At 54.4% G+C, this 10,807-nt stretch overlaps 2 protein-coding genes and 1 long non-coding RNA gene across 3 annotated transcripts; 1 reads left to right on the top strand and 2 right to left on the bottom strand.

Annotated features, from left to right (window-relative positions):
* Window positions 1–229: 229 nt before the first annotated feature.
* Window positions 230–2,975, bottom strand: srp9 (signal recognition particle 9). The gene is made up of 3 exons (XM_086143242.1): window positions 2,772–2,975; window positions 2,567–2,635; window positions 230–1,089 (listed from the first exon to the last, which is right to left on the bottom strand). Exons 1-3 carry the CDS (start codon window positions 2,841–2,843, stop codon window positions 970–972), a joined length of 261 nt encoding a protein of 86 aa, XP_085999368.1. The 5' UTR covers window positions 2,844–2,975; the 3' UTR covers window positions 230–969.
* A 189-nt stretch (window positions 2,976–3,164) lies between these two features.
* LOC147213586 (uncharacterized) lies at window positions 3,165–5,152 on the bottom strand. Its single transcript, XR_015104519.1, has 3 exons — window positions 4,430–5,152; window positions 3,681–3,813; window positions 3,165–3,597 (listed from the first exon to the last, which is right to left on the bottom strand). It is a non-coding gene; the product is annotated as an uncharacterized LOC147213586 (long non-coding RNA).
* Window positions 4,942–10,771, top strand: cep85l (centrosomal protein 85L). Its single transcript, XM_086143235.1, has 13 exons — window positions 4,942–5,074; window positions 6,027–6,176; window positions 6,598–7,310; window positions 7,437–7,516; window positions 7,746–7,863; window positions 7,934–8,092; window positions 8,306–8,458; window positions 8,603–8,757; window positions 8,836–8,953; window positions 9,042–9,092; window positions 9,161–9,235; window positions 9,788–9,962; window positions 10,083–10,771. The coding sequence occupies exons 1-13, from the start codon at window positions 5,026–5,028 to the stop codon at window positions 10,238–10,240; spliced, it is 2,154 nt and encodes a 717-aa protein (XP_085999361.1). The 5' UTR covers window positions 4,942–5,025; the 3' UTR covers window positions 10,241–10,771.
* The last annotated feature ends 36 nt before the right edge of the window (window positions 10,772–10,807 follow it).

Below are 10,807 nucleotides of genomic sequence, written 5' to 3'. Positions count from 1 at the left end.
AAAATAACCCATTTCCAACGTTTCTCAGGACAAAACCAGTTTGTTTCAATGTCTCCAGATGACACATTATTGGGGCTTTTCTTCAGGAACAGGCAAAAAACAAAATAGAAATACAGGTATCCGTTCATAGTGACGACGGATTTCCTCACAAGATGGTTGTTCATCCACATATTTATCCATTCACACATCACTCCAGATATTTAGCCATAGTGTTATTCGCTGCGACAGTTGAACCAAAACATGATGAGCTCAAACTATTCCAAATGTAAAGTATTTCCCGGTTGACTGACTCCCTGACATGCAATCGCTGTAGCGGCTACAGAAGCAGGAAGGGGGTGCAGTTTTTGACAGCATTGGATTCACCTGTGTGCAAAAGGTCAGGCTCTGCAGACGTCATGCAAACGATGCATTCAGGCTTTTTTTCAGGTGAATAAAACATTTATTGAAAATGTAACGCAACTTTTGTCAAAAGATGGCATCTGGGGGTGTGGGGGTCCACCCCTCCTCCACACAAAAACAAAAACAGCTGAAAGGAAACGAGAAGGTCCCGCTTCGTTCACGGTGCGTTCAGATCCAGATGAAACCGGCCAAGGCATGCAACGCCTTCATTCCCAGTATGTGTAACCATTGAAAAATCAAAACGAGGAAGCTCCGCGGCTGAAACGATGGCGCCAAAGCTGCTCGTCAAACGGCAGTTTTGTATTTGTACGTTTTCCTATCTTTACATTTTCCCCAGCGGCACGCCGGACCCAACGCCATCAGAGATGTGGTCGAAAGGCCCGGTGTGGAAAAGCTCGACTCTGGGATTTCATGCCAGGAGAGTCTCGGAGAAAATCCTTGGCAAATTAAATATTTACAGTACATATGGTCACATCTCTGACAGTATTAACCCAAGTCCTCGCAGCTTCCCTCAGGCTCCCCGTCAGGCGGTCGCCCGCATCAGCTCGGTCCAGGTGCTCCCAGGAGGTCTTAGTCCGTCTCCATGGAGCCGCTGTGTGTTTCCTTGGACACCATGAGCCTCATCAGTTTCCCATGCAGCTTCTCAATCTTCTTCACGTCCTGCGCCTGGTCTGTCTTGTACTGTAAACACTGAAAGGACAGCCAGCATGTGAGGAGGGCCTTCAAACTCCACAAAACCTGCTTCACTTGGATCTGGAGCTCCGGAGAATTTACTTTTTTTCCCATACAATCAATGTCAAAAAGTGGAATAAACTGAACTCAGTAAGCTCAAAAATAACCATTTAGGGGTTATTGTTGTTTTCACATGTTGTTTTCATATATTTTTAGAAGGTTCAAAGGGAGTCCACCTGTAAAGGGTTAGTATAGGTCTGCTGTCTCTGCTTTCCATGAAGTGGGCAAGAAACAAACATCTGTCCGATTGTTAAAAAGAAGGGATGCAGCCAGAACAGACCTGGAAGACCTCAGAGGAGAGAATTCCTAACATCCAGCCATCTTCAGTGAAAAAACAGAGGGTTTCACAACTCCTCAAGCCCTGCTCTGCTGTGGAGCAGTCTGACAGCAGGAACCCAAAGCTGGAGGACAGCGTGAACCATCAGGCTGTCAGACTAACCTCACACTGCCACACACACTTTAGGGCCGTCAACAATGACATCCTCCGTTTAAGCCCCGGACAAACTATGTGACTCTGTCTTCATGTTTATATTGTTACTTCGTTTGAAGTTCATGGCTCTGCTGCAGCTCACTGTGGCTCTGGAAGGAATTTTTAACTTAAACCAAGTTTAGTTCAATTCTAACATAATTCTAAATTTGAAGATTATGGTGATTTTGGATCATTTAAATAGAACTTGTTTCAATTCTTGTCGTGCAAAACATGCATCACAACTGCCGGTAGGCGATATACTGACTATTACAGCTGTGACATGCACACACAGTGCGCTGAGGCTGCAAGGAAAAATATAAATATTTTCAGTCACTATTGTTTGGAATAAACATTTTAAATTGCTCAGAGAAATAGTCGTTTGTTGTCGTGTTGGACGGCGGACCGCACACCCCTGTACATGCCGTAAAAGGATGACAGCACACAGAAGCAGACACTAATACTGGTGTAACTGCGGGGAAATAGTTTAGGTTTGGGCTTTCTTCCTAAATACTCAGATAGACGTTGAGTACGGTCTTTGAAAGAAACCTTCAACCCAGCGTCTTTTTCAATCAGAACTCAAAATGTGTTTGTCGCAATCATAAATAACATTCAGATTTTCTCATTGATTTCACACCTGAAGCGCACTCTACTTTTTATATGTAGCCTAAAGGGAGAAAAGTATGCATTCAGTTTCACAGGTGTAATTTTTTCTGGGGCTTCAAATGGCTCTTGGAGTGTTCCAGGCAGCAGTTGCAGACCTGTAGTAGACGTGTTCGGCAGGTGTGGTGCACTAAATCCAGGAGAGACGGCGCCCACAGCGCGGTTTGGGACCTGGACCTCCCAGGCGTCTGCTCGGTCCGCCTGAGGGTCGTGGATGAACGCTGCGCCTCACTGAGACCTTTGCCTGAAGGAGGGAGCATCTCGCTCCTCCATCGGACCGACATTTAGCCCACATGAGTCACTTACCACGGCATTGTCGGTGACTTTAATGCACAGGTTGCCGTCGCAGTGCCGGTACTTGAGAACCACCCGGACCTGGAACGACATCAGCCGGTTATTCAGAGAACAGCTGCCCCGGAGCAGCTCCGTGTTCCACCGGCTAACCGGTCGAGCTAGCAGGCTAACAGGCTAAAGGGTTAGCCTTTTAGCCTGCTAGCTCGACTCTTCGTACCTTCATGGGATCTGTCAAGTAAAGTTTCTCAGCCGCCCGGGCGAACTCTTCCCACGTCTGGTAGTACGGCATTATTTTATATCAAAATACTAACGAGACGGAAACTCTGTTTGAAGCGGGCAAGGCTTGAGTCGGGCTCGCTAACTTCGGAACACCACATCAGCAGCGACGTGAAGCGAGCCAATCAGCGGCTAGCGGATGTGACGACACGATATCTTCCGGGTCAGCCTTTCAAAATAAGAGTGCGAGCCTTCGCTTTGGCTGACTGGAAAGTTTTGTTAGAATCAGGAATGTGTTTTATATCTCTGAGTGCCAACGATTACAGACAAATAAACGTGGCACTAGACTCATAATTATAGCATTAATAGATAATACCTCAACAGTTCCATTGTCTTCTGTGCAATCAATGTTTTACTGTACAACAACCCCAAAATTCAAAATGACTCCATGTAATCATATACATGTACTTGTAACAACACGCGTATTTACGTTACATCCATTTTTACATTACATACGTTTAACTTTACTTTATGTATTTCTTTTGATCTTTCCTGTTCTTTTTATTTTACTCTTGATTTACTTGAAACTCTGGCACAACAATTTCTTTGGGATAAATAAAGTCGTTCTTATTCTTATTCTGATTCTTTCCCATTTGACTCTATCGCAGGAGCTGCTTTCAACCAAAAGCCATTTCCCCCTGGAGGATCAACAAAGGCTTCTGATTCTGATAAAGCAGTCTTTTCATGTCGGTCTTCTGGTTGTCTTGCCTCGGTCTGTCATTGGTTCTAAGTTCAGGTGTTCCAGGACAGGATGCTGATAATTCCATCTGCAAAACACCGGAGAACTTCAGGAGCAGCTTCAGCACCAGGCTCATATGTTTGAAGGAAGGAGCCAGGACGTGGTTCCTACCCTCTGCCATCAGGTTGCATGTTCTCCTGCCCCGGTGAGATTTGCCATGAGAGAAGCTTTGAGGAACATCCAACATCTCCTGTAATGAGACACCTCCAACATCCTGTTCATCTTCCAGCTGTTTCCCTCAGAACTCCAGGCGGCAGATGCAGAAGATAGATAGATAGATAGATAGATAGATAGATAGATAGATAGATAGATAGATAGATAGATAGATAGATAGATAGATAGATAGATAGATAGACGGACGGACGGATGGATAACATAGATCTTGTTAAAACAGAATGAGAGGAAATATACATGTGTATATACACATAATGACAGACATTAGATACATAGAATGATATATATATATATATTACATACATATGACATGATATCTAATAAACATATCTTGTCTGGTTTACAGCTTTTCAAAGAGCTTTATATATAAAGTTGATAATAATCATATAAGAAGGTAATACTTTATTGATCCACACAGAGGAAATTCTTTTGTTATCTTCTTTATACGGCTGTCTGCTTGTTGTATCGGTGTGTATTTTTGTGTTTCTCCCGGCGACACCGATGTGTTTTGCTTTTTTAAAAGCCTGGCTTGTGGAACTCCTACACAAACAACCGATGATGCTCATGCTCATGATGCTCCTGGGACCTCCAGGAGGCCCCAGGAGGCCCCAGGAGGCTCCAGGAGGCTCCAGGGGGCTCCAGGGGGCTCCCATCATTGGAAGAGACGTCCATGTCCATCCATTCACCTTCTCGTGCACGCCCGTGGAGCCTCCAGGGGACCCGCTGACTGTTGGGACTGCATGAGGAAGATGGGGAACCCAGGGAGAACCTGGAGAACCCCAACCTCAGACGGCCTCTGACCCCCTTCGGTCGACGGCGCGCCGATGTTGGAAGCTGTTCCCAGATGTTCCCAGATGTTGCGTCTTCACCTCCTCCCTTCTCGCCTCCACGCCGTTCGTGTTTGTCCGGAAGAGGAACCTCTTCCGGTGTGACGCCTCCGCGTGTCTTTTGGGCCTCGCCGGCCGCCGTCCTGCGATCCACGCTCCGGCAGATGCTGCGGAGCCGCCCGGGGAAGATGGAGAGGAGGAGGAGGAGGAGGAGGAGGAGGAGGAGTCTGCTGAGGTCACTTCCACCCGGGCGGCCAGGACGGGATCCGGCTTAAAGCCCCGCACGGAGACCGTTATCCCGCAGGAATGTCGCCGCGACGCGCGCCGTGGACGCGGACGTGGACGGAAGAGTGACGCGCGGATGCGGGAGGATCACGGAGGATTTCACGTCCGCGTTCTCGGTTCTCCTTGTTTTTCTTCTTCTGCCCCCCCCGGGCTCCGGGGCCGCAGAGCCGATGTGGAGCCGCGGGGAGCCGGAGGATGGATACGAGTCCCACCGGACAGGTGAGACCTTCTTACCCCCCTCTTACCACCATCCTACCCCCTCTTACCCCTCCTACCCCCCTCCTACCCCCCATCCCTCCAGCAAATTCCATTTCCGGACGTCAACGGATAGCACGCATCCCAGATCGAACTTATCGATCACTATATCGATCGCAGATGTCGCGGCAGGTCGACCACGGTGCAGTTTCGGAGATAATACGCATACACACACACACACACACACACACACACACACACACACACACACACACACACCGAGCAAAGGCACACATCTGCTCTATTTCCATCGATACCAGCTATTACGCGTCCATTCTGGGGTAGAATGTGAATAATCCAGCAGATTATGTAATCTTTTTTTTCGTTCTTCCATTCCTGTCTTTCTTTTCTTTTCCAATAACGCCCTGTGATCCCGGAGGCGGAAAAGTCAAACCTCCTTCCCGCCGGAGCAGCCGGAGGCCGCTCGGCTCGGCTCGGATCCACTCGGGTGGATTCGGCTCGGCTCGGTTCCAGTCGGGGGGGAAATACGCAATCGGGTTCCCCCGGGCGTCACGAAGGTTCACCGATAATATATCGTGATATCGGCGTTTCTACTCTGTGAAACCTGATTTCCGGTTGGCCTCTGGGGGGGGGGGGGTCTGACACGTGACCGGAAAACACAAGTCAAAACACTGAAAATGCGAAGCAAGAAACGACCCGGAAGTGACGCAAGAATCGTAAAATGGAAAGCGGTGACGTCATGATAATGTCACGTCCAGGATTAGAATCCGCCACAGCAAGATCAACAATAATAATAATGATAATAACGATAATAATAATAATACTAAAAATAATAATAACAATGATAATGATAAAATGGTCCGGTCACCATGTCGTCTTCATCATCGGCTTCGCCTCCTCCTCCTTCCTGTTTGTATGAGATCACTTCCTGTGAGCCGTCTCGCTGTGGTTGCAGGTTCCAGCGGGGGGGGCTCCCCCGGCTGGGCCCCGGTCCCGGAGCCCGTGTGGCCCGGCAGGGTCGGCGGCGCCTCGGGCCGCAGGCACAGCGCCGTGTCGGACAGCGGGGACACCGGCATCGGGACCTACTGCTCCGACAGCGTGGAGGGTGAGTGTGTGTTAGTGTGTGTGAGTGTGTGTGAGTGTGTGTGAGGATGAGGGTGTTGTGGGAGCGGACATGCTGGTCCTACATCTGGTCCAGCAGAGCCTGGCCGCCTCCTCCTCGTGCTCGGCCCGTCTGCTGCAGAGCACCTTCCTGCAGCCTGCCGGCTTCAGCAGGTTCTGTCCAGAGTCTGCAGGTTCATTCGATCGTCCCCGGGTGTGAACGGTTGGATGATTGACAGGGAGCAGGTTAAGCCCCGCCCCCTGCTCCCTGGGCGCCGTCATTGGCTCCGCTCCTCCAAAATACCTCGAGTTCTTCTGAACTATCCGGAAGGTGTGATCGGAACCCAAGTTTTGTGAGAAGCAGGTCCTGGACAGAAGAAGCTCCAGAACCTTCTTCCAGTAAGAGTGTTCTTCCTCCTCCTCAGATGACTCCAGCTCCAGCACCACGCCCTCCTCGTTGCGAGCCCTGTCCCAGAACCCTCCCGGGCCGGACGAGGGCTTCGGCGTCGCTCCGTTCCGAATCCGCCCGTCGCTGACCTTCGCCGGCCTGCGGGCGCCGCCGGCGCCGTCCGCCTGCGGCCCCGAGCCCGGGGAGCGCCGGCCCCTGCGGCGGTGGTCGTCGCTGACGCGTCTGTCCGGCGGCGAGCGCCGTCCGTCGGATCAGCCGGGCTCGCTGGACCGCGGGCTGCGTCACGGACGGCGGAAGGATCCCGGTCCGTGCGGGTCGGACCTGTTCCTGCCGTTGTCCTGCTCGTCCTCTCCGGGTCACAGCCTGCTGCTGCGCTCGCCCGGCGCCGCGCCCTGCTACTGGAACCGCCGGCCCGCCGCCGACCCGTCCTCCGCCCTGTCCTCTCCGGTCCGGCACGTCGGCCTGGACCCGGGCTACCCCGCCCCCCTGGACGCCGGGCCGGCCCGGGTCTTCGGCCTCGGCGCCGCCCGGCTGGCGGACTCGTCCCCGGGGCCGCCGCAGGACCGCGACTCCCCCATCCAGCCCGCCGTCAGAACCCAGATGTGGCTCACGGAGCAGATGGAGTACAGCGCCAAGGCGGAGCCCGCCGGCAGCACCGGCGCCGGGGCCTGCGGCGCCGACGGGCCCCCGCCGTGGCCCGGGCCGGCGCCGGAGCCGCCCGGCAGTCAGGTGAGGAACTCCACCAGGGAGGAACCAGAGGCACTTCTGAGATGGATACCTCCTTGCAGGAAGTGATGTTATCATTCCCTGTGTGTGTGTGTGTGTGTGTGTGTGTGTGTGTGTGTGTGTGTGTAGGTGCTGAGCTCCCACTCCGTCAGCGCCCTGGTGCAGATGAAGGAGGGTCTTCTGAGGCAGAGGGAGCTGGAGATCGACAGGTGACGCAGGCTAACTGTTAGCGACCGGCTGCTAATGGCGGATCATTAAATCTCTGGTCCCGACAGTCCGGTCCGCCTGCAAACACGGCGGCTCCGGGATTTAACGTGACGTGTTTTCCCGCCGGCGCCATCTTTGCTCGATCCGACGCCCCGCCCCCACGGCGCCGGCCCCGCCCCCTCGCTCACCTCGTGCCGGCTCGTGATCAGGCTCCGCCCCTCTGACCTCCAGGCAGAAGCAGCAGATCCTGCAGCTCCAGGTCCGGATCCGGGAGAACGAGCTCCGGGCCCAGCAGGTCCTCCACGGCCAGCGCGGCTGGATGGACCAGGCCGGGTTCCTCGGCTCCAGGGTAAGGAACCCGCTGACGTTCTGCGACGCCGCCGCCGCCCGTCCCCGTCTCACCGCTCCTCCTCCCGCAGTGGGAGGCGGCGACGGAGCCCCCCCGCGGGACGGCGGGTCGCCATGACGACCTGGGCCGGAGGCTGGCCGTGGCCGAGCTGGAGGTTCTGCACCTGAGCGAGATCCACAGGCAGGCGGCGCAGAGGTACAGCGAGGACGTCAGGAGGCTGGAGGACAAGGTGTGTGTGTGTGTGTGTGTGTGTGTGTGTGGTCCTCTTTAACCCACCTCTACTAAGAAGCTGCCCTGCCCGGCAGCCAATCACAGCAGGTGAGAGGCGGGGCAATAAACCAGACCGGTCAGCTGTCAATCACCGGGCCTTCGTTAATATGGAGCCTTCTAATTGGTGGAACCTCCACCAAACAAGCCCCGCCTCCTTCTCCTTGATTGACAGATCCGGACGAGGGACCGCTACATCAGCAGCCTGAAGAAGAAGTGTCAGCGCGAGAGCGAGCAGAACCGGGAGAAGCAGCAGCGCATCGAGACCCTGGAGAAGTACCTGGCCGACCTGCCCACGCTGGACGAGGTGCAGGTCCAGGCGCTGCAGGTTCGGAGCTCCAGCTCAGACCCAAATATCTGGATGGAACCATCTCAGGGCTTGTTGGCGGCTCGTTGAGGAGCTCCGCTCACGTCCTGGTTTCTCCTGGCGCCCTGAACATCCCGTATCTCCGCCTCCCGTGTCGTCACTCAGCTGCAGAAGGTCCAGCAGAAGGCCGAGGACCTGGAGAGGAAGGCGTCCCGGCTGCAGGAGAGCCTGGAGGAGGGCGGCGCCCTCATGAAGGACAAGGACGCCAGGATCCTGGCCCAGGCCAGGAGGGAGCGGGAGCTGGTGGCCTCCGTGCACAGGTGAGGACCTCACACCTCCTGAGAAGAACCAACCTCCTCCAGCTGAGCAGATGTGTGTGTGTGTGTGTGTGTGTGTAGCCTCCAGCAGAAGGTGCAGCACTGCCTGGAGGACGGTGTCCGGCTGCCCGTGCTGGATCTGAAGCAGCTGGAGGTGGAGAACACCGAGCTTCTGGAGCAGCAGGACCACAGCAGCAAGGTGACACACACACACACACATGCATATGTCCACGCAAACACACACACACACACACACACTGACACCTGACACGGCGTCTCCCCACCAGATGATTGAGCTCCAGAGAGACCAGATCGAGAAGCTGACGTCTCGTCTGAAGGTGAGTAGATCCGGCGTCAGATCCTCCTCGTGGAAGCAGGACTCTAAATCCAGCGCCGCCTCCCGCAGGCCGCCGGCGCCCGGCTCCAGAGGGGGAGAGGCTCCGCCCACCAGGCGGCGGCGCCCCCTGCAGGCTCCCCACAGGTACTGCAGCTAATCCAGCTTCACTAGCAGACTCAGATGAGAACAACTTTATTTATCCTGAAGGAAATTGTTGTGCCAGAGTTTCAAGCAAAAACATGACAGTAATAGATAATAGTAGGACGGAGGAGAATAAGAATGTCTTAAGTTCTTAAAAAGTTCAAAGATTTGAAGATTCCCTGCAGCTGAGGGAAGAGGAATTAAAAAGTCTGGTAGCCTCAGGTAGGAAAGACCTCCTGGCGTTCAGTGGAGCTCCTTGGAGGTATCAGTCTACGACTGAAGGAGCTCCGACAGGACGTCAGTGTCCATGCGGGAGGTGATGGACGTTGTCCATGAAGCTGAGGAGCTTCTCTGACACCTGCACCACAGACTCCAGCTCCACTCCAAGGACAGATCCAGCTCTCCTGAAGAGCTTGTTGAGTCTGTTAGCGTCAGCTGTCTTGATCCTGCAGCCCAGCACACAGCAGCGGAGAAGATGGCGCTGGACACCAGCGAGTGGTAAAACAAACGAGTGTATCTCCACCGGCTGAAGCTTGTATCTTCTCCCGTGCAAAGCAGCAGCAGCTTCCCGCAGAAGACGAGGAGCCGGCGGGCCTCGGCTCGCCGGAGGTGGGACGCCTGGTGAAGGAGATGTCCCTCTGCCTGCTGGACCTCCGAGCCCTCTGCAGCATCCTGGCTCAGAGGGCCCAGGGGGAGGAGCTCAACCTGTCCCTGCTGCTGGGCATGAAGTGTGAGGCACACACACACACACACACACACACACACACACGCACATGCACGCCACTGTCAGCTCTGTGGCTGTCAGCCTGATCTGTGTGTGTGTGTGTGTGTGTGTGTGTGTGTGTGTCAGCGCTGAACCTGGTGGAGGAGGGTGATGTCCGTGTGGAGGAGGAGCTGAAGGGGAAGCTGGCGGAGGTGGGCCGGCTGCGGGGCGACATCGAGGAGCTGCGCAGGAGCATCTCCGACTGCTGCGCCCACTACCTGGGCGACGGCTGCGTCTCCCAGTGACCTCTGACCCCCAGAGGTTTAGCGTAGCATTAGTGCTACGCTAGGCTAAAAGTGACAGCAGCTTCCCCTTAACCTTGGGTAGGAGGCACAGCTGCCACGCTAGGTGCTAGCATCCTACACGACCCTCTTGCTAGCCGCTAGCTGACGCTTTTGCAGACACCAGCAGCTTCCTGTGATGCTAACGCTAGCTTAGCATCAGGGGAAGCAACCCGTAACACATGAATAACAGACCTAGTAACCAAATGAGGATGAAAGGATGAAACCAAAACCGATGAAGGTCCATGGACTCTGGGAGGAACAGGGTTCAGGAAGCTCCGCCTCCCTGATCAGGTTCTCCTGCAGCCGAAGGGAACCCGTTGGTCGACGGCAACAGTTCTTAATTCCTTTGACCGGCCGTGCACGTGCGTGTGCACATGCGTTCCACCTGTGGATGACGTGGCGAGCTACTGGATGGCTCCTCCCACTTCCTGTGCTCGTCAGCCGCGTGGTTTCCTGTCCGTCCCAAGCACAAATAAAAGTTATTTTTCTAAACCGAGCGAGTCTGCAGGTGCTGCGCCGGGAGCAGGA

This window comes from Fistularia commersonii, chromosome 36 (assembly GCF_037954325.1).
Source record: "Fistularia commersonii isolate RoL2024-O1a breed Wild chromosome 36, RoL_Fcom_v1.0, whole genome shotgun sequence".
In the NCBI taxonomy this organism is placed as follows: Eukaryota; Metazoa; Chordata; class Actinopteri; order Syngnathiformes; family Fistulariidae; genus Fistularia; species Fistularia commersonii.
This window is presented reverse-complemented; position numbering and strand designations above follow the sequence as displayed.

Coding starts and splice junctions, on each gene's coding strand:
- srp9 (XM_086143242.1), bottom strand. CDS start 2,843: ATGCCGTACTACCAGACGTGGGAAGAGTTCGCCCGGGCGGCTGAGAAA. Junction 2,636..2,771: donor ACTTGACAGATCCCATGAAG/GTACGAAGAGTC, acceptor ATGTCGTTCCAG/GTCCGGGTGGTTCTCAAGTA. Junction 1,090..2,566: donor AAGTCACCGACAATGCCGTG/GTAAGTGACTCA, acceptor CTGTCCTTTCAG/TGTTTACAGTACAAGACAGA.
- cep85l (XM_086143235.1), top strand. CDS start 5,026: ATGTGGAGCCGCGGGGAGCCGGAGGATGGATACGAGTCCCACCGGACA. Junction 8,093..8,305: donor TCAGGAGGCTGGAGGACAAG/GTGTGTGTGTGT, acceptor CTTGATTGACAG/ATCCGGACGAGGGACCGCTA. Junction 9,093..9,160: donor AGCTGACGTCTCGTCTGAAG/GTGAGTAGATCC, acceptor CGCCTCCCGCAG/GCCGCCGGCGCCCGGCTCCA.